Below are 25683 nucleotides of genomic sequence, written 5' to 3' on the forward strand. Positions count from 1 at the left end.
TGTCCAGTTCCCCACTGCAAATCAGAGATCGAGCGTCATGCGCCGTGAGCCCACACATCCGCCCTAAAGCCTGGGCGTGACCAAAACGGAGTTGAGGCAAGATCACTTCAGAGCACTCGGACTCCATCAAAACTTGAAAGTCTTCGAAAGTGGGACACATCTCTTGGCCGCCAAAGCTAAAAACATGCGTCACTGGATTCCAGAACCTTGCCGCGGCATGGGGAAAAGGAAGGTGTAACCGAGTACGGCTCAGCGTGAATAGTGCATTCAAGCCGAAACCCCGAAAATTCAATTTTTCCGAGCCATCTAGAGAAGAAATCCAAGATGTGACATTTTCTGCGAGAAACGCCTCCATCCTTGTCTAAAACTAAGATGAAATGAATGTTCCCGAAGTTGAGGCTTTTATATAAGGAAAAACACTATTCACGGGGACACGTGTCGAAAATCTGGTGACTACAGGACTGAAGGGCCGGCCAGCTACTTTTTCTGGCTGGCCAGCTATTTACTTTCTGCAGAACTGGCTGGCTAGCCATTTACTTTTCCAAAAATGGCCGGCCAGCTCCCCGGGATGGCTGGCAATGCTGCAGTGTATCTCCTTGGCCCTGTTTTACTCCTCGAGGGAAAGTTCCAAGCATTTCCATGCAACGGGAGAGTCAAAGGCCTTCATCTCTCTCCGTTTCGGATGTGTTCCGCTGCCTAGGTCGTCAGAAGTGCACTTTGTTGTTGTTGAGTTTTGCTTATCGAGTTGTTGCATTTTGCTTATCGAGTTGTTTGTCGAGCGGACGTGTTTTGTGTTTTCGAGTCATTGCTCTCTGTTTAAGCAATTTATTTATGTTGTTGCATTTTGCTTATCGAGTTGTAAACTTGCTAAAGATTCTGTTATATCTTAGTAAGTTAAGTTGTTTAGTTTGTTGCGTCCGTTCACTACCTGACTTGGTGACTACACAATGCGCATTACCATTCAATTTCATTTTTTTCGCAAAATAAATTGATGCGATACGATGCTAAAAGTTCAAATTACAAACACCTTTTCAAAAGCTATTTCATTTCATCATGCTTTACAACAAACAAAGGCACAAGTTTTACAAAAATAAAACTGCCTAACAATGTGCAAAGTGCTACAAACTACTAGTAAAAGAAAAATAAAGCAGGAAATAGCAACATCAAAATCCTCGGGAGCGGGAACGAGAAGCACGCCTAGTCCTCTTTTGCGGGACAACCTCCACACCATCATCTGAGTCGAAGCTGTCATCCTCAGGATCCTCCTCAGCCTCGCCTCTGTTCCCCGAGCCAAAACCGGAGCCTCCCTCCTCAACAGATGTCTCGAACTGACGGTCGGTAGCCTCCTCCTCCTCCTCATCAGGCTCCACCTCCACAACATGAGCCCTGCGTCTGCGGACAGGCCCTCCTCGAGCTCCTTGATAAGGCCTAGATGGCCCGGCTCCTCGGGAAGGCCGAGATGACCCCGCCCCCTGAAAAGGCCCAGATGGCCCAGCTCCCCAATGAGGCCCAGGTGGCCTGGTCTGCGGCTGACCGGACCATGAAGGCATCTGAAAACAAAGAGTTCAATTCAAATACATCAGTCCAAATATGTACATCAGATACAGATACAAGCAAAGGCTACATGAAGTGGGTGTATGTAAATACAGTGTACAAGTGGGGTGTGTGTCAGATGTGCTCTACACAAGTGGTCTATCGATGCAGTAGAAATCAGCATGTCATCAGAAGTATGATAAATGCCAGAAAATTGAAGGGTACCTGAATGCCCGCGACAGATAACTGTGCCTCCCTGCGCAGGACCATGCCCTCGAGTGTGGCCACCAGTCCAACCACCTCCTCTATGTATCCTCGCGATGGCTGCAAAAATGAGCTCATAATCATCAGTGAACAGAAGAGTGTCTAAACATCTGAATGATGAATGAAAAACGGAGCATACCGGCGGTGAGTCTGGATCAATGGCATATCGATCACTGGGCATCGGAGGCTCTAGTGGGATCGGGGTCGGAGAGCTAGCCCCATACTGCCACGCCATCAACTCAGTAGGCATATCTGGCCATCCTAGATGAGGATGAATCGACGGAGTCGGAGGAAACGGTCTACTCCCACCTCTAGATGTGCCAACCCCGCTAGAAGAAGGGACGTCTGTAGCTCGAGCCTGAGCCTGGTCCGAGGATGACATACCGGCAGGTCTCATCATCGGAATACGAGCTTCTGTCAATGGAGGCATCAAATATATATGACGGTAGGTGGCGTAGTCCCCCTCCGCAACATATAGCAAGGCATCACTGCCCAGCATGGCGCCGACTACCTCTGAGTAAGAGAGCCTGTCAGCGGTCCGCATACTAGCTGGAGGTACTGCGGGAACATCCTGAGAAAGATACCCCCGTACCTGGCGCAGAAAGCGCTCCCCCAGGAACCAGGCCCTGCCAACCGGCCCTTCGAGTAGGACCCTGTACTGGGAGATGCCTGACGCTCCGGTATACTGAAGTCGGAGATCATCACCCAGGGGCGCCCAAGGCTGCCATGTAATCTGCGGATGACAAATGCATAAACCGATCAGAAATCAAGAATATACAGTGCAAATCAAAGATGAAAATGAAAAGAACTGAAAGTTCTGGAGTACCTCTGAGTGTCGCACGGTGTCGAAGTACTGTCGCAGGCGAACGAGGGTCTCTCGAGGTCTCGGCCGGTGCGGGCCCTCGAATATCAATGAATATGGGGTCACGGGAATCCCTACCACCTCCAGCTCTGGGGCTAATGATGGGAAATATACATAGGCCCATAGCTGAGAAAAGCAGTGCAGAATGTAAGTACGAAATGCTGAGAGCAAAATACAGACTGTAAAAGTGCGCTGTGTGTGCAATGTACAAATGATGAAAAGCAGAAATGTAAATCAAGGGGACAGAAAGTACCTCCCAAGCTCTCCAGTAGCCGCCAAGCAAATCGCCCCGTCCGCGGGAGGTCGCGCTCATATAAAAATAAAGGGTAGCCAAGCCGGCGCCACCCCAATCATATCTATGGACCTGTGATAGGTCGACTAGAGCGCTCAGCAGGTATAGCCCAATGGTGTTCCCTCTGTCGGCGAACAGGGTAGTCCCGAAGAGGAACATCAGAAAACCACGGGCGTACTGCTCCGTCTCCTCGGGAGTCTCGGGCACCATCTCCGCCCGTCGGAAATGGGAGGAGAACCAAGTGTATCTGACTCTCCCTGAAACCCTATCAACGGGTGCGCGAGCCCCCAACAAATACATCCAGGCGGCCTCCCACTCGCCCATATCCTCGTCGTAGGGAATGGACCAACCTCCGACGTCAAGGCCGGTCAATACAGCAAAATCAAAAGGGGTCATAGTCATGTCCCCGGTAGCAGAGAAATGGAAGGAATTGGTGGTGTCCCACCATCTCTCTACCAGAGCTGCCATCAAGGTCCTCCTGGCAGGACAACGTGACAACCCGACGCAAAAGGGGCCAAATCCCGCCAAGTCTACTAAGTCTCTGACGCCCTCCGGGAGCTCAGCATACCAATCCCGCGCCATGGTGGAGCCATATCCTCGCACACTGCGGGAGCAAGCCTGCATTCAGAATGAATACATGTGTCAATAATGGAATAAATGGGCTGTGTGCCAATGAGATGAAATGGGCTGTGTGCCAATGAGATGAAATGGGCTGTGTGCCAATAAGATGAAGTGGACTGTATACCGATGAAGTAAAATGAGCTACATGCAAATTCTATCTACCTGGGCTGCGTGTTCAGAAAATTTGAAATTTGGGCTGCGTGTTCAACTTTCAGTTAACTTGTGGGCTGCGTGTTCACTATCTACCTGGGCTGCGTGTTCAGAAAATTTGAAATTTGGGCTGCGTGTTCAACTTTCAGTTAAATTGTGGGCTGCGTGTTCACTATCTACCTGGGCTGCGTGTTCAGAAAATTCGAAGTTTGGGCTGCGTGTTCAAACTTCAACTATTGTGGGCTGCGCGTTCACTATCTAAATCTGGGCTGTGTGTTCAGAAAATGTAAAGTGTGGGCTGTGTGTTCACTTTCGAATTCGGGCTGTGTGTTCGACAAATCAGTGTTTGAACCGTGTGTTCTAATGTGGGCTGTGTGTTCGCAATTAATTGATGAGCTGAGTGTTCAAGAATTCAAGTATTGAAGCTACATGTTCAAGATGTAAGCAAAGTACTATGTCATAAGCTAAATTGCACGTTCAAGCATGGCAAAGGTGCGAAATGTAAAATACAGAAGATGAGATAAATACCTCTCGGGCATCGTGAGAGAGATGCTGCTCCGGCTCTCTGAGAAGCAGATCCACGGGTGCTCTCTCGTCAAAACTGGTAAAGTGACGGAAAACAGCGCGCGGGAGGATGTGCACTGCCGGACGGTACCTCCCGGGAATGAAAGGTCGGGTCCTTGGAGGTAGAGTCATGGGATCGAAATCATCCCCGGCACCTGAAAAACCTCCACCGTGGGGAGAATTGCCCGCCATTTTCAAGAATCTGCAAAAGGGGAGCAAAAATGAGCAAAAATTGGAAAAAGTCAACAAAAGTCAACTCTCGGGAAATAAAAAGTCAACAAAAGTCAACTCCCGAGAAAATATTCCAAATATTAAGACAAACTTACCTCAAGTGGTGAAAATGCAAAAAGAAGCTTCGAAGTCGGAATTTAATCGCTCCAAAGTGCTTAAAACTGAGTGTTTTTGCCAAAATAATTTGCGCGGGGCGTTGGAAAATGCGCGTGAAACTCAAATCTAGAGAGAAAAGTGTTGAAAGAGGCAAGAAATGAAGTGAGGTTCGGCTGCCATTTATAAGCCTCAAGCCTTAGGTGAAAAGGCATGCAAAAGGAGGGAAAAAGACCAAAATGCCCCTGGGAAAAGGGCATGGCCGGCCGGCCCCTATTTCTAGCTGGCCAGCCATCTGCTTTTTGCAGAAATGGCCGGCCAGCCATTAGCTTTTGTGGAAACCGGTTGGCCACCTCCCCTTGGGAAGGTAAATGGCCAGCCATCATCCCCACATGCTCACCTAGCTCTCTGCAAATTTTGAGGAAGATCGGAGTTCCCGAGACCTGAAAAAGTTCAAGAAAAGTACGCTTCTGGTCGCGAAATTGCTCCGTCGGGACTTCGATTTCAAATTCTGACATGGGTCTCATCATCATTCATCGAAATCAAAGTGTATCCCTTTTGAATGAGTTGTAACCTTTCAAAGAAGCAGATCGGAGGCCGCGATTGAGTTACCTTCGCCGAAACACGCTTTTCCGTACTCGTTGTTTCATGACAAATGAACACCCTGTTTCATGCTCGTTTTGTACTATCATGCACATTATCTTGCATTTTCATGAACATACCTGCATTAACATGTACATTTCTTGATATTGGCATACCTCTGTGTTTGAGCATGCGTTGTCACGCATGTTCCATTCTTGCATTGCGATGCATTCACTCACCGGTACTGCGTGTGTTGAACTTTCGGAATCACATTAAATATATGTTGTTAGCATATTGTGCTTGTTGCATATCTCTCTTTTGCAGGCACGATATTGTATGTACGGTTCAATTGAGGCTGGTGCGACCAGACGAATCGCGCAGGTATCGTATCTTCTCCGTGTGAGACGTGGCGGGGATTGAATAATCCTCCGCATTCTTAACTGCATGAAATGTAGTTTTTGCTTTGCATTCTTGCTTAAAACTGTTGCATCTATTTGCGAATACTTGCTTCATTACAGCTTGCTGCATTTGCACGATCATTGGGTCGTCTCTGGGCTTTGACATTCACTCCCGTCACTTGTGACTTCCGAGTTCTGTCAAAGAGGGGCAACTGTAGACACCCCATTTTTGACTGACCTTAAGACTCAGACGTCACCGATTGAGCGTTTGGTGATGTTGCATATTGTGCTCGTTCAGAAGTTTCAGAGTTGCGGCCGTGAGCCCTGCCTCCGGACTTCCGAACCTTCTTCTGTGCCTTGTCTTGGTTTGCGAACCAGACTCGGTTTTCTCTGTTTCTTTTCCTGAGGGGAGGGAGAGGTCCCGTAGACCATCTCTCAATGTCCGTAGGCTACATTTGGTGGCCGTAGGCCATTTTGCCCATTTCGGAGTCCGGTTCCCGGTTTTCGGGACCGTTGGCCGTGCGCCTCGGTTCGGGACCGCTTAATTATCTCCTATTGCTCTGATTTTTGGCATACCTCTTATTTCATCCCTTTTGAGGGACACTGGGGGCTGAGAAACCCACTTCGAGGTCGAATACCACTTTCGGTGCTTAACAGCCCATTTTCGGGACCCCGAACTGCGTGTTTTGGCCCCGGAACGTTCGTTTTGCAACGGTTTTCGTTCATTTTTGGCAGGTACCTCTGTTTTATCACGAGGAAGGTCACTGAAGGATGGGAGGCTAGCAATTGTTGCAGCAACCAGTTATCTCTCCTCCGGAGCCTCCCGACGCCCGTTTTTCCAACTTCCGGGCTAATGTTGAATACCTTGGAGCTAATGTTGTCAACTTTCAACCACATATCTGTGATCTACACATCTGGGAGGCCACTAAAAGTTGGTGGCCGGCCATTAAGGTCACCTGACCCTTTTGACCCCTTTCTTCCGAGCTAATGTTGAACCCCTTGGACCTTTTTTCTTGAACTTTCAACCACATATCTGTGATCTACACATCTGGGAGGCCACTAAAAGTTCATGGCCGGCCAGTAATTCAAATTGACCCTTTTGAACCCCTCTTTCCGAGCCAATGTTGAACCCCTTGGACCCACTTTCTTGGAATTTTAACCACATGGTTGTGTTGTACACACATAGGGGTACCTCTCCAATAGCTGGCCGGCCAGAAAATCACATTGACCCTTTTGACCCCTAGCCGGCCGGCTAGGGGTCGTGGCCGGCCGGCCACCTCCAGCAAAAGTAATGGGCCGGCCGTGTTCTTTGCACTGTGCACTTTACAGCTGTGGGGCAATATCCCCCAGATATTTTCTGTATCCGGGGGATATTTTGTGGGGGAGTTTTGCTCTCCTTCTCCCCCACCTTTACACCCCCTTTTTGATCCTTATAACCAGCTGGTGGCCTTCTTTGTAAGGGTTAGAAAATTTACTCTTCAAAGCTCCATAGCCAACTCCATCTTCTTCCTTCTCAATTCTTCAAAAAACCCTAAGTCACTAACCATCATTCCTTCTACACCACCAAGCTCTACCACCACCATCTCATTTCCAGCAGCAAGGAGGGATTCTTGAAGGCTAAAGAAGCTGCAAATCCATCCAAGAAGCAACAAAAGCTTGAATCTTCAAGGGTAAGTTACACTTTTACCCTTTTGAACCTTTTTCTTGATCTATTTCTAAACCCCACTTCTTTTTGGTTTCAAGCTCCGGCCCTAAATGAAAAGGGCCATATTTTGAGCTCATCTTCACTTCTCATTAAGGGCTCAACCCTGTTTGAGCCCTCCATAATATACTTGCTTCATTGATCATCTTGTATGTCATGATTTTGCATGCTATTTTTGACCCATGAGCAATTTGTTTTCGAGCATGTTGTAAACTGATATTAGGCTTATTTTGAGCCCCTCTTCAACATTGAGGAAGGGCTCAACCTTGTTTGGTGTCTCCATGTGTCACTTGTAGTTCAATCCCTTATTTGGCCCCATTTTTGTATAAATTGATAGCCCTCTTTGCTTCTGTTTTTGGACCTTGGTCCGAACTGAAAGTGGCCTTGTTTTGGCCTATACTTCATGTTTCATTCACACTTTTTTTCTGTTTGGTGATTATTTTATATACTTCATGTTATAGCACCTTTTGAGCCTTGTTTTGCATCACATTTTTAGCATATTTATATACTGATTTTGAGGCTGCCATATACTGTAAATGTTCATATTTTTGGTCCATCTTCAGTGTTGTAGAAGGAAATTTTTCATTTTGGGTTTAGCTTATACCACTTGCTTCATTACCCCTCTTTTGGCCCCTATTCTTGCATGCTATTTTTCCTTTACCTATGCTTGCTGTTTGGCCTTGTTTATAACTGTAAAAGTGCATCTTTTGGGACTGTCTAGCTTCTGTCTTTGCATTGCATGCCCATATTGTGCATGTTTGGCATGGCTATAGGCCATTTCGGATGCCTAATGTTGCATTTCGGGACGTTTCCTTGCATTTCATGTCATTTCGCTTCATTTCGGGACTGTTTTCCCCCATATTTTGTTGCTGAAATTCCATTAGTATGTTTGCTTATCATTTCCATGTCATTTCATTGCATTTTACCATTGCCTCGGTTTGCGTGCCCGTGTGCACGCATTTCGAGGCACTCCATTTTTATCCGCCGGCATCCGATGTGAGTGTGGCTGAGGCTCACTCATGTTGGTATAAGCCCACTTATCATTTCCATGTCATTTCATTGCATTTTACCATTGCCTCGGTTTGCGTGCCCGTGTGCACGCATTTCGAGGCACTCCATTTTTATCCGCCGGCATCCGATGTGAGTGTGGCTGAGGCTCACTCATGTTGGTATAAGCCCACTTATCATTTCCATGTCATTTCATTGCATTTTACCATTGCCTCGGTTCGCGTGCCCGTGTGCACGCATTTCGAGGCACTCTATTTTTATCCGCCGGCATCCGATGTGAGTGTGGCTGAGGCTCACTCATGTTGGTATAAGCCCACTTATCATTTCCATGTCATTTCATTGCATTTTACCATTGCCTCGGTTTGCGTGCCCGTGTGCACGCATTTCGAGGCACTCCATTTTTATCCGCCGGCATCCGATGTGAGTGTGGCTGAGGCTCACTCATGTTGGTATAAGCCCATTTGTCATTTCATTTTGTTTCTATCATTGCCTCGGTTTGCGTGCCCGTGTGCACGCACTTCGAGGCACCTCATTTTCATTGTTTCTATCATCGCCTCGATTTGCGTGCCCGTGTGCACGCACTTCGAGGCACCTCATTTTCATTGTTTCTATCATTGCCTCGGTTTGCGTGCCCGTGTGCACGCACTTCGAGGCACCTCATTTTCATTGTTTCTGCCATCGCCTTGGTTTGCGTGCCCGTGTGCACGCACTTCGGGGCACCTCATTTTCATTATTTCTGCCATCGCCTCGGTTTGCGTGCCCGTGTGCACGCACTTCGAGGCACCTCATTTTCATTGTTTTTGCCATCGCCTCGGTTTGCGTGCCCGTGTGCACGCACTTCGAGGCACCTCATTTTCATATCATTCTGCCATTTTCTCGGTTTGCATGCCCGCGTGCACGCATTTCGAGGCATCTCATTTCATAGCATTCTGTATGTTAGGATTATATCTTAGTTGCATTTCATGCATATCATACATATTGCATTGTGTCCGGAGTAGGAGTTAGCCCGGGCACGGGAAACGAGGTACATTTCGTACTCCGAGTGACGGAATGTGTCTCAATTTCCCAGTCACCGACACTCCGGATTGTCCATGATGGAGTTAAGTTTTGGCTGTAGTTTCATGTGCATTCATCCTATATTGAGTTGTGCATTTCGACTCCTCGGCCATCATGCCTCGGTATGCGTGATTGGTGGCACGAGGATCGAGACATGCATATATTTGTGCAAATACATTGCTATGCCCCTTTCCTGCTCTCTGTTGCAGCAAAATCAGGAATCAGCAATTTTCTGGAGCTTGGCACGCATTTCAAGAACAGGTGTAAACAGAGGCTAATTGGGGCATTCCGGTGGATTTCCGCGCAAGACAATCCAGACGTGCATCATCCATCAGAAGCAAGGCGGTCCCTGGCTTGCACGCCAGTTTTATTTGCTTTCATAATTAATTTGTTAATTAATTAGAACTTTGTAATATTTCAGACTGTAATATTCTTTTATTCGGGACTGTAATATTTGGACTGTATATTTATTCGGACCCTCTCTGCGAGGGCACAACTGTAATAAGTGTGGGTGAGTGTGATGTATGTCTTCCAACCCCACGTCTTTCTCCCTTTTATTTATCTGCTTTTGATGGTTAGATTAGGGCATGTTTAAATTAGCATACAGTATGACAGCATGTTTGCAGCATCCATCTGTATTGCATGCACCGGGCTCGGCGCATCATGCTAACTGCATTGTATTTTCAATTCTAAATTGAATACATGATAGTTGTAGCATTTCATATACCATCTTAGAATAGCCGAGCCTGCTATAGTTACATTTTGCATGTGTTGCATTAGGCATTTCTGTATACTTAGGATCATACATGATTTCTAATACAGTTTTTGTTTTGGCTTGGAGTACCCGGTAAGTTTTATGCTTTAGCATCCTTGCATGCGTGTGAGTGTTGCCATGAATAGCATGCTTACCATGAGGCTATGTGCTTACATGATTTAACTGTCTGAATGCCTGTGGGTGGAGGCTGTGTTATCTGAATTGGAGTAAATCATCAAATGTTTCAAGCCTACCTGCGGGTAGCAAACCATTTTCAAAAACAAGCATGAAATGTTTTGTTCCAATTCGGGCGACCCGGTCTATACTTGTATGCTGTGCGCATCACATAGTAACCTAGGCTAATAACCGGTATAAGAACTCACAATGTCTTCAAAAATTGATATCATGGTTAGTAGAGGCCGGTCTATGACCGGGCGAGCGGGGGTGCTCACGAAGTGACCTTCCCCAATCGTACCCAAGTTCCCGAGCCGAGGCAACTTTGGTGATGACGGACACGTGGCCTTTTGGCACCGAGTCAGGGTTTCCTAAATTTCCCAAAAAAAAATATTTAGGTGGCGACTCTGTATCTGGCAAAGCAGTCCATGTTTGGCACTTCTTTCAAAAATCAGTTTTCTCAAAATGATTTGCCGGATTTGGACTCTTTGGTTCAGACTTAGAACCGTGACTGGCGAAGAGTTGAGTCCGAGCTGTAGCGAGGTCCCCCGCGGGCTTGTTACAGTTTCTGGCGACTCTGCTGGGGAATTAGAGAGCTTGACTCGAACTCATGATATCTGTTTTTGACTACACTTGTGTGTTTCTTTGCATTGCATTTGCATTGGTGCGCCTAGGACACCGTGTTTGCCATCTGCTATTCCTAAACGGTTTGCCGGAGGCTTGTCTTGTCAAGGCATGACCATAAGGCTGACCGGTTGTGGGCTCTGCCAGTATGGGAACACAAACCCCGGTTTTACCGGGGCACCCTCTTTGACCATTCGGCCTAGTGCATATTCGGATCCATAGTGACTATTCTAAATTAGGACAGGTTGCTTACCCGTTTATAGGTTGTTTGAAACCGCTGCGTGCGTAGTGAAACCCTAGCTCCTGACAAAATAGGACAGGGAAACCCTACCCCAACATAGGGGTGTTTTGGCTCTCACTTATCTGTTATGTGCTTTAGAGTGCGTCTCTACAGGAATGCATGTATCAGTATATGAGTTTGGGCATCAGGCCTGCGGGCTTCAGTTCAGTATTGACAGTATCAGGCCTGCGGGCATCAGATCAGTATATGAGTTTGAATATCAAGCCTGCGGGCTACGGTTCAGTATTGTCAGTATCAGGCCTGCGGGCATCAGTTCAGTATTGTCGACATCAGGCCTGCGGGCATCAGTTTGGTATTACGGGTATCAAGCCTGCGGGCATCAGCCAGTATTTGAGGATTAGTTATCTACGGATATCAGATTCTGTTTTAGGGAACAGTGATACAGGGATGATAATCAGTGTTTGAGGACAGTGTGTGTTTCAGCTTATTGACTGTGTGTTGATTATGCCCGACTGTGTGTCTTGCATTTTATTTTAAGCTGTTATGCTGTCCGTTTATCTGTTTATTTATTTCCTTTTCGCTTTATGTATCTTTTGCTAGGTCAGTTTTAGCACGATTGCTTCCGACCCAGCAGGCATTCCCCAAGCACATTGGACACGAGGTCGTCGACTCCATTGATCTGAGGATCTAATCGACGGACAGCCAGTGTTCTATTCTCTACCCCCTGTTACCAGAAGGAAGCCGAAAAGGCGTAGTGTGTCAGAACAGAGGTTGTCAGGGCAGTGGGTTACCCCGTCAGAGGACAACAGAGGTGAAGTCCTGATCAGTGCTATAAGAGTAGACATACCAGTCAGTCGAATGGAGCAACAGAATACATCAGGGATGGAAGCCCTAATGCGTCAGATGCAGGAGAGCATGAAGCAAATGCATGACGATGCTGTCCGTCAAACGGAATTTTCCAAACAGCAGGCCGCAGTCATGGCCCAACAGGCTGAGCTGATTACCAGATTGCAACAGCAGAATATAGCATCTGCTTCACAACAAATCCCTCCTCCGGCAGGGGCTCCGTTACCTGAGAGGGCTCCTGCTATTCAGGACGTCCCTCCAAACACCCAGACTACTGTACTGACTATCCAAAATCTGCAAGAAGACACAAGTCTTCCAACGGGGCCAGCTCCGCCCCCGATTCCACCACAACTGTCCAAGGTTCACACATCCAATCACCCGGACTCTCCATCCGAGGTCGAGGTTGATCAAACAGCTCTGAAATTGAGCAAACTGGAAAAGCTTTTCAAGAAATCCCAAGGGGCCAAGGCTATGCCGGATATCGGAGATGGATATACCGAGGAGGCCGTAACGCTCCCCGATAGATTCAAAATGCCACAAATCGACCGTTTTGACGGGACCGGCGACCCCATGGTCCATATCCGACTGTTTGCAGATGTCTTGCGGCCAATGGGCCTAACACGACAACAGAAGCTCTCACTATTCGGCCGAACCCTGTCGGGTGTGGCCTCCCATTGGTACGCAAGATTATCGGATGAAGTGAAGAAGAATTGGGATGAGATGGCTGAGGCCTTTGTCACACAATATTCATACAACACTCAAATCGAGATCACAACCCGTGATCTTGAAACGACGAGGCAAGAGCCCAAGGAATCCTTCTCGGACTTTGTGATCCGATGGAGGGCCAAGGCGTCGACGATGACTTTAAGGCCCACCGACAGAGATCAAATTCGGATGATTGTGCGCAATCTCCACCCGAAGTTAATGCAAAGAATGATTGTGGTCCCCTTCCCTACTTTCGCAGATTTACATGATATGGGGGTGCAAATAGAAGATGCTATGAGGCAAGGACTGTTTAACCAGGACAGGGAACAACCGAGGAGGACCTTCAATCGCAACAACAATGCAGGCCCGAGCGGCGCTGCAAATACGAAAGCCTCGGAAGTTAGTATGGTCACCACCACTCCCCCTCCCCCTCCCCCTCCAAGGCCCATGACTGCCACACCATTCTCCGGCGCGTCCGGAAGCAACTCACAAAACAGCCGTTTCCAACCACGAGGCCAAAGAACCTTTACTCCACTATATATGCCTCTGACCAAGGTTCTGGGAATATTGATCAGGAAAAATCATTTAAAACCCCTGGAACCAAAGCCATTACCAAATCCACTCCCCCCCTCATACGACCCGTCAAGGTACTGCGCATATCACCAACAACACGGTCATGACACCGACCGTTGTTACAGATTGCGTCATGAGATTCAAGATCTTATTGACAAACAGGTGATCGCGCCTCCTGATAAACCCAACGTCACAACCAACCCTCTCCCACCACATAACCAAGCTCCTCCTCCCAAAAGAATTAACTTTATCCAGACTGGGGTCGCATCTTACGATCCTAGCATCTATATTATGCCCACCCACTTACCCAAGCCGGAGGTGTTCCTCCCCGATTGCACTGACTTCTTGTGCATGGTGGACATCTCCAAAACCCAACCGGAACCGATGGTGGTGACCGTCGAAGACAGGGCAGGGCAGATTTTGGGAGAGACTGAGTCTGTTGAATCTGGGACTGGGCAGAGTTTTGCTGAGGGAGCCTATGATCCAAGCAAGTACATCCTATCAACAAGCCGAATTGGGCTAAGTGTAGAATTGCCAGAGACAGGAGAACTATGCATGATCCGGGGGGATGGATCTGGGCTATGGGCAGATGAGCTGACAGCCGTAGAGGAGGACTTTGCTAACTTGCAATTTCTTGAAGACCAGGAACTGGGGGATGCATCGATTAACTGGTATGATTATGAGGAATCAGAGGAGGCCACGGGATGGCTCGAAGATCAACCGGATGCAGTGGGGGAAACCCAATCAGAACAGAGCCCGGCAGGGGCGGAAATATCAGTTGTGGCCGGAACGGCCGAAAATCAAGTTGTACCGCCGGAGAGCGCCGGTGTAAAGAATTTCGCTCAGGACACGGGCATTAGGGATATGGGAACTATTGAACAACCAGCTGTACTGACGCAGTTGGAACAAGAAAAATTTGAGGCTACTGAGAGAGCCAGAAAGGCAAAGGGCCCTGAGGGGACCGAAAGTGCTGTGTGCACGAAAACAGACAATGCTGCGAGCATATGGACAGAGAGCACTGAGAGTGCGAGTAGACCGGAGCCAGACAGATGCCTGTTGGCTGCCAGTGGAATGTGGTGGGAAGATGACGATTTGTGTCTTGCCCACACCGATGAAGACTGGGGGAATAACCAGCTGGATGATACTTGGTATCTTGATGAAGTGGACCATATGACAAGAAGTGGGCGGTACTTCAAGCCCCCACACCTAGACCAACCCGAGGCATCCGGGAAGGACAGAGAAGCAGAAAGACAGAAGGAGAAGCAAATTGAAGATGAAGCTGTGCTAAAACAGTTGAAGCAAATACAGGCAGACATCTCCATCTGGGGCTGCTAATGGCATCACGAGTGCACAGAGAAGCTGTCCTGTCTGCTATGGACAAGTCCAAACTCTCCATAGACACCACGCCTGAACAGCTGGTTGGGCTGGTTTTTCCGGGAGGAGGTTCCCCGGCATTAACTTTTTCGGACAAGGAGCTACCGCCTGAGGGCACAGGTCATAACAAACCTCTCTATATTTCTGTCGAATGTAGAGATAAGTGGATACCGGTGGTACTTGTTGATACCGGGTCTGCGATTAATGTCTGCCCGACCAGAACGGCATATGCAATCGGGTTAAAACCCGCGGACTTCGTCCCAACCACCCAAGTGATCAGAGCATATGACAATACCAGCAGAGAAGTGATGGGGACTGCTAAAATTCAAACCAAGGTTGGTCCAGGACAACACAGTGTCGAATTTCATATCTTGGACGTTCCCGCAACCTTTAACCTACTTTTGGGGCGACCGTGGTTGCACCAGGTCAAAGCAGTCTCTTCCACTCTTCATCAGATGCTAAAATACCCCCACGGGAAAGGGGTAGCAATAGTTTTCGGGAATTCATCAATCCATCCGCCGCCGGAAGTATCTACGCCTGTTTTGGAGATCGAGCACGGCACGGAGGATGTGTTTTTGTCGAGGTTCACTTTGGCCGAGGCTCAAGTGGTGCAGAATGTCATGGCTGCGAATGAGGGCATGTATGTTAGTGCTCAATCTATATACCTCATGAACAAGCTAAAACATACCCCTGGGATGGGATTAGGGAGAAGCGGCCGGAAGGGCGTCTCAGTATTGGCCGAAGTGCCACACAACCCCCACGCCTTTGGACTGGGTTATCTGCCCACCAAGGAAGACTGGGTAAGGAAAGGAAAAGAAATGGCCGGAAGGGCCAAGGCAAAGAAGGCCGGGAAGCCATTTGATTTAATGCACAGGCCCATCTGGGGTACCCTAAACGGACGTTTCGTCCGGGAGGGGGAAGATTTTCCATTCTGCGGCTTCCCGGAGCCATGGCTAAACGCGAAGGGGGAGCGCGTGCCTGGTTTTGAAATCTTCTTCGACATACAATTATCTGGGGATGACGTTGCCGAAGCGCAGACAGACCCACCAACTGAGGTTGAGCAATGTGAAACAGTGGATCCTGAGAGCACAGAGCTGGAAATGGGGGTAGCACTGGCGAGTCTACTATCAGATCCTCCGATCGGCCAAGAGTGCTTGGGGGATAACTCTTCGGTTTCTGTGATTGGAGATGAAATAGCTGCGGGCTTTCCAGCGCCGATCTTGGATGCATCTATCGCACCTTCTCTCATCTGGCAATATGAAGAAGGCTTTTTATCTAGCAGTTCCGGGTCAGGTAGTGAGCCGGAATCTGATTCTACCGAATCTTGTGAGTCAGAATCAGATTCCAGCTCGACTGAGTCTGAGTCCGGTATTCCTGGGGGTGATAACCCGGATACCACAGTCCTGTCTAGGTCGTCTTTTTCATTTTCTTTTGAGTCTGTTGTAACAGAGGAATCTGACGGCTTGGAAGTATTTAATGAGAATGATGTGGATGTGGTTTCCGAGTATTTTTCTGTGCCTTTGATTTATTGCTTAAATCAGGATTTTCAAAATTTTGACGAAAACAGCGAGGAAGAAATTCCTCCAGTTTTGCAATGATTAATTGATCAAGAGCAGGAAAGATTTGTTAAACCTTTAATGGATGAAATCACTACTGTGAATGTTGGTACTGAGAAGGACCCGCGGCTGGTCCAGATCGGGTCCACGTTGTCTTCAGAGGAGCGCGAGCGCTTAGTCGCTTTATTAAAAGATTTCAAAGATGTTTTCGCGTGGTCCTATGAAGACATGCCTGGAATCGATCCTGAGATTGTACAGCACCGGATCCCTCTTGATCCAGAGGCCCGCCCTGTCAAACAGAAACTCAGAAGGATTCGCCCGGACTGGGCCCTCAAGATTAAGGAAAAGGTCACCAAGCAAATTGACGCAGGGTTCCTGTTGGTATCTGAATATCCAACTTGGTTGGCCAACATTGTTCCGGTGCAAAAGAAGGATGGCAGAATTCGGGTCTGTGTAGACTTCAGAGATTTGAACAAGGCCAGTCCGAAGGACGACTTTCCCTTGCCGCACATCGACGAATTGGTGGATTTCACGGCAAGACACGCCTTGCTTTCGTTTATGGATGGTTTCTCAGGCTATAATCAGATAGTGATGGCACCCGAAGACCAGGAGAAGACTGCGTTCATTACCCCGTGGGGTACATATTGTTATAGAGTGATGCCATTCGGGTTGAAAAATGCTGGAGCTACGTATCAACGGGCAGCAACTACAATATTGCATGATATGATCCATAAGGAGGTCGAGGTGTATATGGACGACATGATTGTCAAGTCCAAAGATAGAGAGGGCCACTACACCGCCTTACAAAAATTCTTTCAAAGGATCAAAGAGTTTCGGCTGCGACTGAATCCCCAAAAATGCACGTTTGGTGTTACAGCAGGGAAGATGCTAGGGTTTCTGATCACACAAAGGGGCATCGAGGTCGACCCTTCCAAAATCAAGGCCATCTTAGAAATGCCACCACCAAGGACTGAAAAGGAGGTGCGAGGCTTTCTAGGTAAAGTGCAATTCATAAGACGGTTTATTTCTAAATTAACCTTGACTTGTGAACCACTTTTTGGTCTCCTGAAGAAAGGAAAGAAATTCCAATGGGACGGCCGATGTCAAGCAGCTTTTGAGCAGATCAAAGAGTATCTACAGAACCCACCCGTGTTGTCACCGCCAGAGCCGGGGAGACCGTTGATACTGTATCTTTCGGTAACTGAGACTACCATGGGCTGCATGCTCGCGCAGGAGTCAGAAGACAAAGTGGAAAGAGCCATTTACTATCTGAGCAAAAAGATGCTGGATTACGAGACCCGCTATACACCGCTGGAGAAGGCTTGTTTGGCCTTGGTATGGGCAACCAGGAAGCTGCGGCACTACCTGTTAGCCCACTCAGTAATGTTGGTTTCGCGTTTGGATCCCATCAAATATCTCTTCGAGAAACCAGCACTTACGGGTAGGCTAGCTCGATGGCTGCTGTTGCTCTCCGAATTTGATTTGAAGTATGTAACGCGCAAGTCAGTAAAAGGCAAAGCGGTAGCGGAGTTCCTTGCCGACCACCCGGTTGAGGGGGATGAAGCGGTTGAGTATCTATTCCCAGATGAAGCCATTCTACACGTCGAAGATGAAACTTGGACAATGTACTTTGACGGAGCGTCAAACCAGTATGGGTATGGGATAGGGGTGTTGCTGATAGCGCCTGATGATTCCCGTATCCCTTTAGCATTCAAGCTCCGGTTCAAAGTTTCCAACAATGAAGCAGAGTATGAGGCATGTATTGCTGGCCTGGAAGCAGCCCTGGAACTAGGGGCAAGACGGTTGGACGTCATTGGGGACTCGAACCTTGTTGTGTCTCAAGCAAAAGGAGATTGGAAGGTCAAGGAGGAAAGGATGATAATCTACCACCAAACCTTGGATTTGTTAATTCCTCGGTTTGAGAAGCTAAATTTCACCCACCTCGTAAGAGAGAACAACAGGTTTGCAGATTCACTAGCAACTCTATCTTCTATGATAGACATCCCGTCCAGAGTCCGGATGCGTCCAGTCATTATTGATCAGAAGTTCGTGCCAGCATACGAGTCAATTTCCGCCATAGATGAGGTTCAAGACGGCAACCCCTGGTATTACGACATCTGGAACTTCTTAGAAAAGGAGGCATATCCACTAGGGGCAAATGCCAAAGATAAGAGGGCTGTCAGAAGAATGGCTGCTCAATTCGTTATCTGCGGGGGAAATTTGTACAAAAGGGGTCATCTGGGAATGCATAAGCTCTGTGTAAAAGCTGAAGAGTCAAAACGCCTAATGGAAGCCATCCATGGGGGGGAGTGCGGTGCGCACATGAATGGAGTGATGCTGGCCAGAAAGATCCTCAGACAGGGCTACTACTGGTCAACCATGGAGGAGGATTGCATTGGCTTTGTTCGGCGATGCCACAAATGTCAAATTCATGCGAATCGCATGAACATCCCGCCGTCAAAACTGTACAACATGACTTCGCCGTGGCCTTTTTCAGTCTGGGGAATTGATGTGATCGGAGCTGTTACCCCGAAGGGGTCCAACGGGCATGAGTTTATCCTAGTAGCGATAGATTATTTCACAAAGTGGGTCGAGGCCCAATCATACGCAGTGTTGAAGGCGTCGCATGTCGCAAAGTTCATCAGGAACAATATCATCTGCCGCTACGGAGTGCCAAACGAGATAATTTCAGATAATGGTTCCCACTTCAAGAAAGAAGTGATAGACTTGTTGGAGAAATACAATGTGGCTTTTCATAAGTCATCTACATACAGGCCGCAGACCAACGGAGCGGTTGAGGCCGCCAACAAGAATATCAAGCATATACTACAGAAGATGGTGGAAACCTATCGAGATTGGCCAGACAAGCTGCCATTTGCTCTGTGGGGCTACAGGACTTCAATCAGAACTTCTACTGGAGCAACTCCATATTCATTGGTCTATGGAATGGAGGCTGTTCTACCCATTGAGATTGAGGTTCCGTCGCTACGAGTATTGGCTGAATGCCAGATAGCCGAAGCAGATTGGCAGCAAAGCAGATTCGAAGAACTCATGCTCTTTGATGAAAGAAGACTGAAAGCACTGTACCACATCCAAGGCTATCAACGCAGAATTGCCCGGGCTTTCAACAAGAAGGTTAAGTCCAGGAATCTGAAAGAAGGAGATTTGGTGCTCAAAGACAACCGAGCTCCCATCCACGACCCAAGGGGCAAGTTCAAACCCAATTGGACTGGTCCTTACATCATCAAAGCTATCTGGTCAGGTGGGGCTGTGGTTCTGATGGATCTAGATGGCTTGGAGTTCTCACAACCGATCAATATGGACAAGTTGAAGAAATACTATCCTTGAGAGGCTCGCTAGGCCGAAAACCCGAAAGGGCGACCTAGGCAAAATTCAGAGCACAAAAAAATAGAAAATATAAAAACTGAGCTCGCAAGGTTGAAAACCCACAAAGGGCGGCCTTGGCAAAAGTTAGAGCGCAAAAGGAGAGTAAAAATACTCGAGTGAACCTTAGCCTGAACTACGTAAGGCTTGATTCCCATCTTTGGGATACGTAGGCAACTTCACCTTGAAGTTCAGCCATAAACTTTTCCCCGATCAACTTTGTCCATTTCGATCATCTCAGTCATCTTTATCCATCAGCATTTATCGCGATCTCCGGTACAGTGCTGTTCAAACTAGGGGCAACTTTCCGTTGCCGCGACGGTGCAAAGTTACTCAGACTAGGGGCAACTTTCCGTTGCTGTGCAGTGCCGCATCGTTCTTCAGACTAGGGGCAACTTTCCAGTTGCGGGGATCTGGGGTTGTGCATTTCAGTGACAGATTTTCGGCGTGTCCAATTTTAATCCACATCGAAAATAGTTTTGAAAAGTTTTGATAAAAGTTGACTTTGTTCAAATCAATCTTTTTACGACTTAGACCATTTTTGGACCAAAAGTGGAAAATTTTCAGTACCATAACTTTCAATTTCATTGATTTCAAAATAGAGTTCTCCTGCTCTTGTATTACAATCGAGGTTGCTTATTTTAGTACATTCATAAAGAAAACTTGAAAATGCTAAATAGGCAATAAATTCGAGGCATAGTTGGATCAAGTATCTCTGTGTCCCCTCCCGGAGCTGGACGGAGCATCTGATGCCAAATTGGGCCCAACCTGTGCCTCCTCATTGAGCCAATCCACGCACTCGTCGGATAAAGTGCAACTGAAAGTTGAGGCAGGGGCCAGGAGCTCTCTAGTCCTCCATGCCGTGGCATATCGGGCAAGCTGTGCACCCCGGACCGGGAAAACGGCTGGATACTCAATCCCCTCCGGTGGGCAAGTCTGATCATGGCCAAACTGACGCAGGAACCGGAACGGAAAATAGAATACGCAGTGGGTTAGACCAATCAGTTGGATCCCAATCAGCCGGGACATACTATAGCTCATTGCCGGGAGGTTGAGCCAAGGACAATGCCAAGCAATGCCGTCTGCGGACAAATTGCACATCCAATCGAACCACCACCTTTCGTCAAGAGCATTGACAAGGCGCTGCCGAAAGAAGTAGCCTCGAGCTGAATAAGCCGGGCAAGAGTCCACAACCTGCAACTTATCCATTAACCATACCTGGGGGAGGGATAAAAAAATGAGAGAATAAAGAATAGAGAGGTGTACGATGAGAGAAAAGTAAGACAAGGGTTTTGTGAGAAAAATCGAGCCTGAGGGTCGAGTGATGTGAGCAGATATATATGTAAGGATGGGTGGGAAACATTACCTGCAGCAGCAGTGGACTCCCAGCAAACCTAGTCGCCTCCCGGCGATAGACAGAATCTAAGCCCATCAGTGTCTCGGCTAAGGTCATGGCAATACAGCTCTTTCCTTCTCTCAAACCTTGGGCGACTTCAATCAGGCGAATGCTAGCCCCGCCGAAACCCGAGGAGAGCAGAAAGTGAGACAACAAACATAAGCAGAGGGCATGTTGCCGGAAACCCTGCCAATAATGGTTGCTGCGGTCACCAGCGTCAGAAAAACGATGGATCAAGCCGAGGATGTCCAGTTCCCCACTGCAAATCAGAGATCGAGCGTCATGCGCCGTGAGCCCACACATCCGCCCTAAAGCCTGGGCGTGACCAAAACGGAGTTGAGGCAAGATCACTTCAGAGCACTCGGACTCCATCAAAACTTGAAAGTCTTCGAAAGTGGGACACATCTCTTGGCCGCCAAAGCTAAAAACATGCGTCACTGGATTCCAGAACCTTGCCGCGGCATGGAGAAAAGGAAGGTGTAACCGAGTACGGCTCAGCGTGAATAGTGCATTCAAGCCGAAACCCCGAAAATTCAATTTTTCCGAGCCATCTAGAGAAGAAATCCAAGATGTGACATTTTCTGCGAGAAACGCCTCCATCCTTGTCTAAAACTAAGATGAAATGAATGTTCCCAAAGTTGAGGCTTTTATATAAGGAAAAACACTATTCACGGGGACACGTGTCGAAAATCTGGTGACTACAGGACTGAAGGGCCGGCCAGCTACTTTTTCTGGCTGGCCAGCTATTTACTTTCTGCAGAACTGGCTGGCTAGCCATTTACTTTTCCAAAAATGGCCGGCCAGCTCCCCGGGATGGCTGGCAATGCTGCAGTGTATCTCCTTGGCCCTGTTTTACTCCTCGAGGGAAAGTTCCAAGCATTTCCATGCAACGGGAGAGTCAAAGGCCTTCATCTCTCTCCGTTTCGGATGTGTTCCGCTGCCTAGGTCGTCAGAAGTGCACTTTGTTGTTGTTGAGTTTTGCTTATCGAGTTGTTGCATTTTGCTTATCGAGTTGTTTGTCGAGCGGACGTGTTTTGTGTTTTCGAGTCATTGCTCTCTGTTTAAGCAATTTATTTATGTTGTTGCATTTTGCTTATCGAGTTGTAAACTTGCTAAAGATTCTGTTATATCTTAGTAAGTTAAGTTGTTTAGTTTGTTGCGTCCGTTCACTACCTGACTTGGTGACTACACAATGCGCATTACCATTCAATTTCATTTTTTTCGCAAAATAAATTGATGCGATACGATGCTAAAAGTTCAAATTACAAACACCTTTTCAAAAGCTATTTCATTTCATCATGCTTTACAACAAACAAAGGCACAAGTTTTACAAAAATAAAACTGCCTAACAATGTGCAAAGTGCTACAAACTACTAGTAAAAGAAAAATAAAGCAGGAAATAGCAACATTAAAATCCTCGGGAGCGGGAACGAGAAGCACGCCTAGTCCTCTTTTGCGGGACAACCTCCACACCATCATCTGAGTCGAAGCTGTCATCCTCAGGATCCTCCTCAGCCTCGCCTCTGTTCCCCGAGCCAAAACCGGAGCCTCCCTCCTCAACAGATGTCTCGAACTGACGGTCGGTAGCCTCCTCCTCCTCCTCATCAGGCTCCACCTCCACAACATGAGCCCTGCGTCTGCGGACAGGCCCTCCTCGAGCTCCTCGATAAGGCCTAGATGGCCCGGCTCCTCGGGAAGGCCGAGATGACCCCGCCCCCTGAAAAGGCCCAGATGGCCCAGCTCCCCAATGAGGCCCAGGTGGCCTGGTCTGCGGCTGACCGGACCATGAAGGCATCTGAAAACAAAGAGTTCAATTCAAATACATCAGTCCAAATATGTACATCAGATACAGATACAAGCAAAGGCTACATGAAGTGGGTGTATGTAAATACAGTGTACAAGTGGGGTGTGTGTCAGATGTGCTCTACACAAGTGGTCTATCGATGCAGTAGAAATCAGCATGTCATCAGAAGTATGATAAATGCCAGAAAATTGAAGGGTACCTGAATGCCCGCGACAGATAACTGTGCCTCCCTGCGCAGGACCATGCCCTCGAGTGTGGCCACCAGTCCAACCACCTCCTCTATGTATCCTCGCGATGGCTGCAAAAATGAGCTCATAATCATCAGTGAACAGAAGAGTGTCTAAACATCTGAATGATGAATGAAAAACAGAGCATACCGGCGGTGAGTCTGGATCAATGGCATATCGATCACTGGGCATCGGAGGCTCTAGTGGGATCGGGGTCGGAGAGCTAGCCCCATACTGCCACGCCATCAACTCAGTAGGCATATCTGGCCATCCTAGATGAGGATGAATCGACGGAGTCGGAGGAAACGGTCTACTCCCACCTCTAGATGTGCCAACCCCGCTAGAAGAAGGGACGTCTGTAGCTCGAGCCTGAGCCTGGTCCGAGGATGACATACCGGCAGGTCTCATCATCGGAATACGAGCTTCTGTCAATGGAGGCATCAAATATATGTGACGGTAGGTGGCGTAGTCCCCCTCCGCAACATATAGCAAGGCATCACTGCCCAGCATGGCGCCGACTACCTCTGAGTAAGAGAGCCTGTCAGCGGTCCGCATACTAGCTGGAGGTACTGCGGGAACATCCTGAGAAAGATACCCCCGTACCTGGCGCAGAAAGCGCTCCCCCAGGAACCAGGCCCTGCCAACCGGCCCTTCGAGTAGGACCCTGTACTGGGAGATGCCTGACGCTCCGGTATACTGAAGTCGGAGATCATCACCCAGGGGCGCCCAAGGCTGCCATGTAATCTGCGGATGACAAATGCATAAACCGATCAGAAATCAAGAATATACAGTGCAAATCAAAGATGAAAATGAAAAGAACTGAAAGTTCTGGAGTACCTCTGAGTGTCGCACGGTGTCGAAGTACTGTCGCAGGCGAACGAGGGTCTCTCGAGGTCTCGGCCGGTGCGGGCCCTCGAATATCAATGAATATGGGGTCACGGGAATCCCTACCACCTCCAGCTCTGGGGCTAATGATGGGAAATATACATAGGCCCATAGCTGAGAAAAGCAGTGCAGAATGTAAGTACGAAATGCTGAGAGCAAAATACAGACTGTAAAAGTGCGCTGTGTGTGCAATGTACAAATGATGAAAAGCAGAAATGTAAATCAAGGGGACAGAAAGTACCTCCCAAGCTCTCCAGTAGCCGCCAAGCAAATCGCCCCGTCCGCGGGAGGTCGCGCTCATATAAAAATAAAGGGTAGCCAAGCCGGCGCCACCCCAATCATATCTATGGACCTGTGATAGGTCGACTAGAGCGCTCAGCAGGTATAGCCCAATGGTGTTCCCTCTGTCGGCGAACAGGGTAGTCCCGAAGAGGAACATCAGAAAACCACGGGCGAACTGCTCCGTCTCCTCGGGAGTCTCGGGCACCATCTCCGCCCGCCGGAAATGGGAGGAGAACCAAGTGTATCTGACTCTCCCTGAAACCCTATCAACGGGTGCGCGAGCCCCCAACAAATACATCCAGGCGGCCTCCCACTCGCCCATATCCTCGTCGTAGGGAATGGACCAACCTCCGACGTCAAGGCCGGTCAATACAGCAAAATCAAAAGGGGTCATAGTCATGTCCCCGGTAGCAGAGAAATGGAAGGAATTGGTGGTGTCCCACCATCTCTCTACCAGAGCTGCCATCAAGGTCCTCCTGGCAGGACAACGTGACAACCCGACGCAAAATGGGCCAAATCCCGCCAAGTCTACTAAGTCTCTGACGCCCTCCGGGAGCTCAGCATACCAATCCCGCGCCATGGTGGAGCCATATCCTCGCACACTGCGGGAGCAAGCCTGCATTCAGAATGAATACATGTGTCAATAATGGAATAAATGGGCTGTGTGCCAATGAGATGAAATGGGCTGTGTGCCAATGAGATGAAATGGGCTGTGTGCCAATAAGATGAAGTGGACTGTATACCGATGAAGTAAAATGAGCTACATGCAAATTCTATCTACCTGGGCTGCGTGTTCAGAAAATTTGAAATTTGGGCTGCGTGTTCAACTTTCAGTTAAATTGTGGGCTGCGTGTTCACTATCTACCTGGGCTGCGTGTTCAGAAAATTTAAAATTTGGGCTGCGTGTTCAACTTTCAGTTAAATTGTGGGCTGCGTGTTCACTATCTACCTGGGCTGCGTGTTCAGAAAATTTGAAATTTGGGCTGCGTGTTCAACTTTCAGTTAAATTGTGGGCTGCGTGTTCACTATCTACCGGGGCTGCGTGTTCAGAAAATTTGAAATTTGGGCTGCGTGTTCAACTTTCAGTTAACTTGTGGGCTGCGTGTTCACTATCTACCTGGGCTGCGTGTTCAGAAAATTTGAAATTTGGGCTGCGTGTTCAACTTTCAGTTAAATTGTGGGCTGCGTGTTCACTATCTACCTGGGCTGCGTGTTCAGAAAATTTGAAATTTGGGCTGCGTGTTCAACTTTCAGTTAACTTGTGGGCTGCGTGTTCACTATCTACCTGGGTTGCGTGTTCAGAAAATTTGAAATTTGGGCTGCGTGTTCAACTTTCAGTTAAATTGTGGGCTGCGTGTTCACTATCTACCTGGGCTGCGTGTTCAGAAAATTTGAAATTTGGGCTGCGTGTTCAACTTTCAGTTAAATTGTGGGCTGCGTGTTCACTATCTACCTGGGCTGCGTGTTCAGAAAATTTGAAATTTGGGCTGCGTGTTCAACTT

The 25683-nt window shown here is 48.1% G+C and overlaps 1 protein-coding gene across 1 annotated transcript; it reads right to left on the reverse strand.

Moving 5' to 3' along the window:
- Positions 1-1104: 1104 nt before the first annotated feature.
- Positions 1105-2228, reverse strand: LOC145799206 (uncharacterized). Its single transcript, XM_082888742.1, has 2 exons — positions 1759-2228; positions 1105-1550 (listed from the first exon to the last, which is right to left on the reverse strand). Exons 1-2 carry the CDS (start codon positions 1879-1881, stop codon positions 1164-1166), a joined length of 510 nt encoding a protein of 169 aa, XP_082744868.1. The 5' UTR covers positions 1882-2228; the 3' UTR covers positions 1105-1163.
- Between the last annotated feature and the right edge of the window lie 23455 nt (positions 2229-25683).

The sequence above is a fragment of the Camellia sinensis genome, chromosome 9, assembly GCF_055761805.1.
Source record: "Camellia sinensis isolate YWXY chromosome 9, ASM5576180v1, whole genome shotgun sequence".
NCBI lineage: Eukaryota > Viridiplantae > Streptophyta > Magnoliopsida > Ericales > Theaceae > Camellia > Camellia sinensis.

Bases quoted from the DNA above. Each gene is read 5' to 3' on its own strand.
- LOC145799206 (XM_082888742.1), bottom strand. From the start codon at position 1,881: ATGATTATGAGCTCATTTTTGCAGCCATCGCGAGGATACATAGAGGAG. The intron at 1,551-1,758 runs GTACCCTTCAAT...CTTTGTTTTCAG, and splicing joins TATCTGTCGCGGGCATTCAG to ATGCCTTCATGGTCCGGTCA.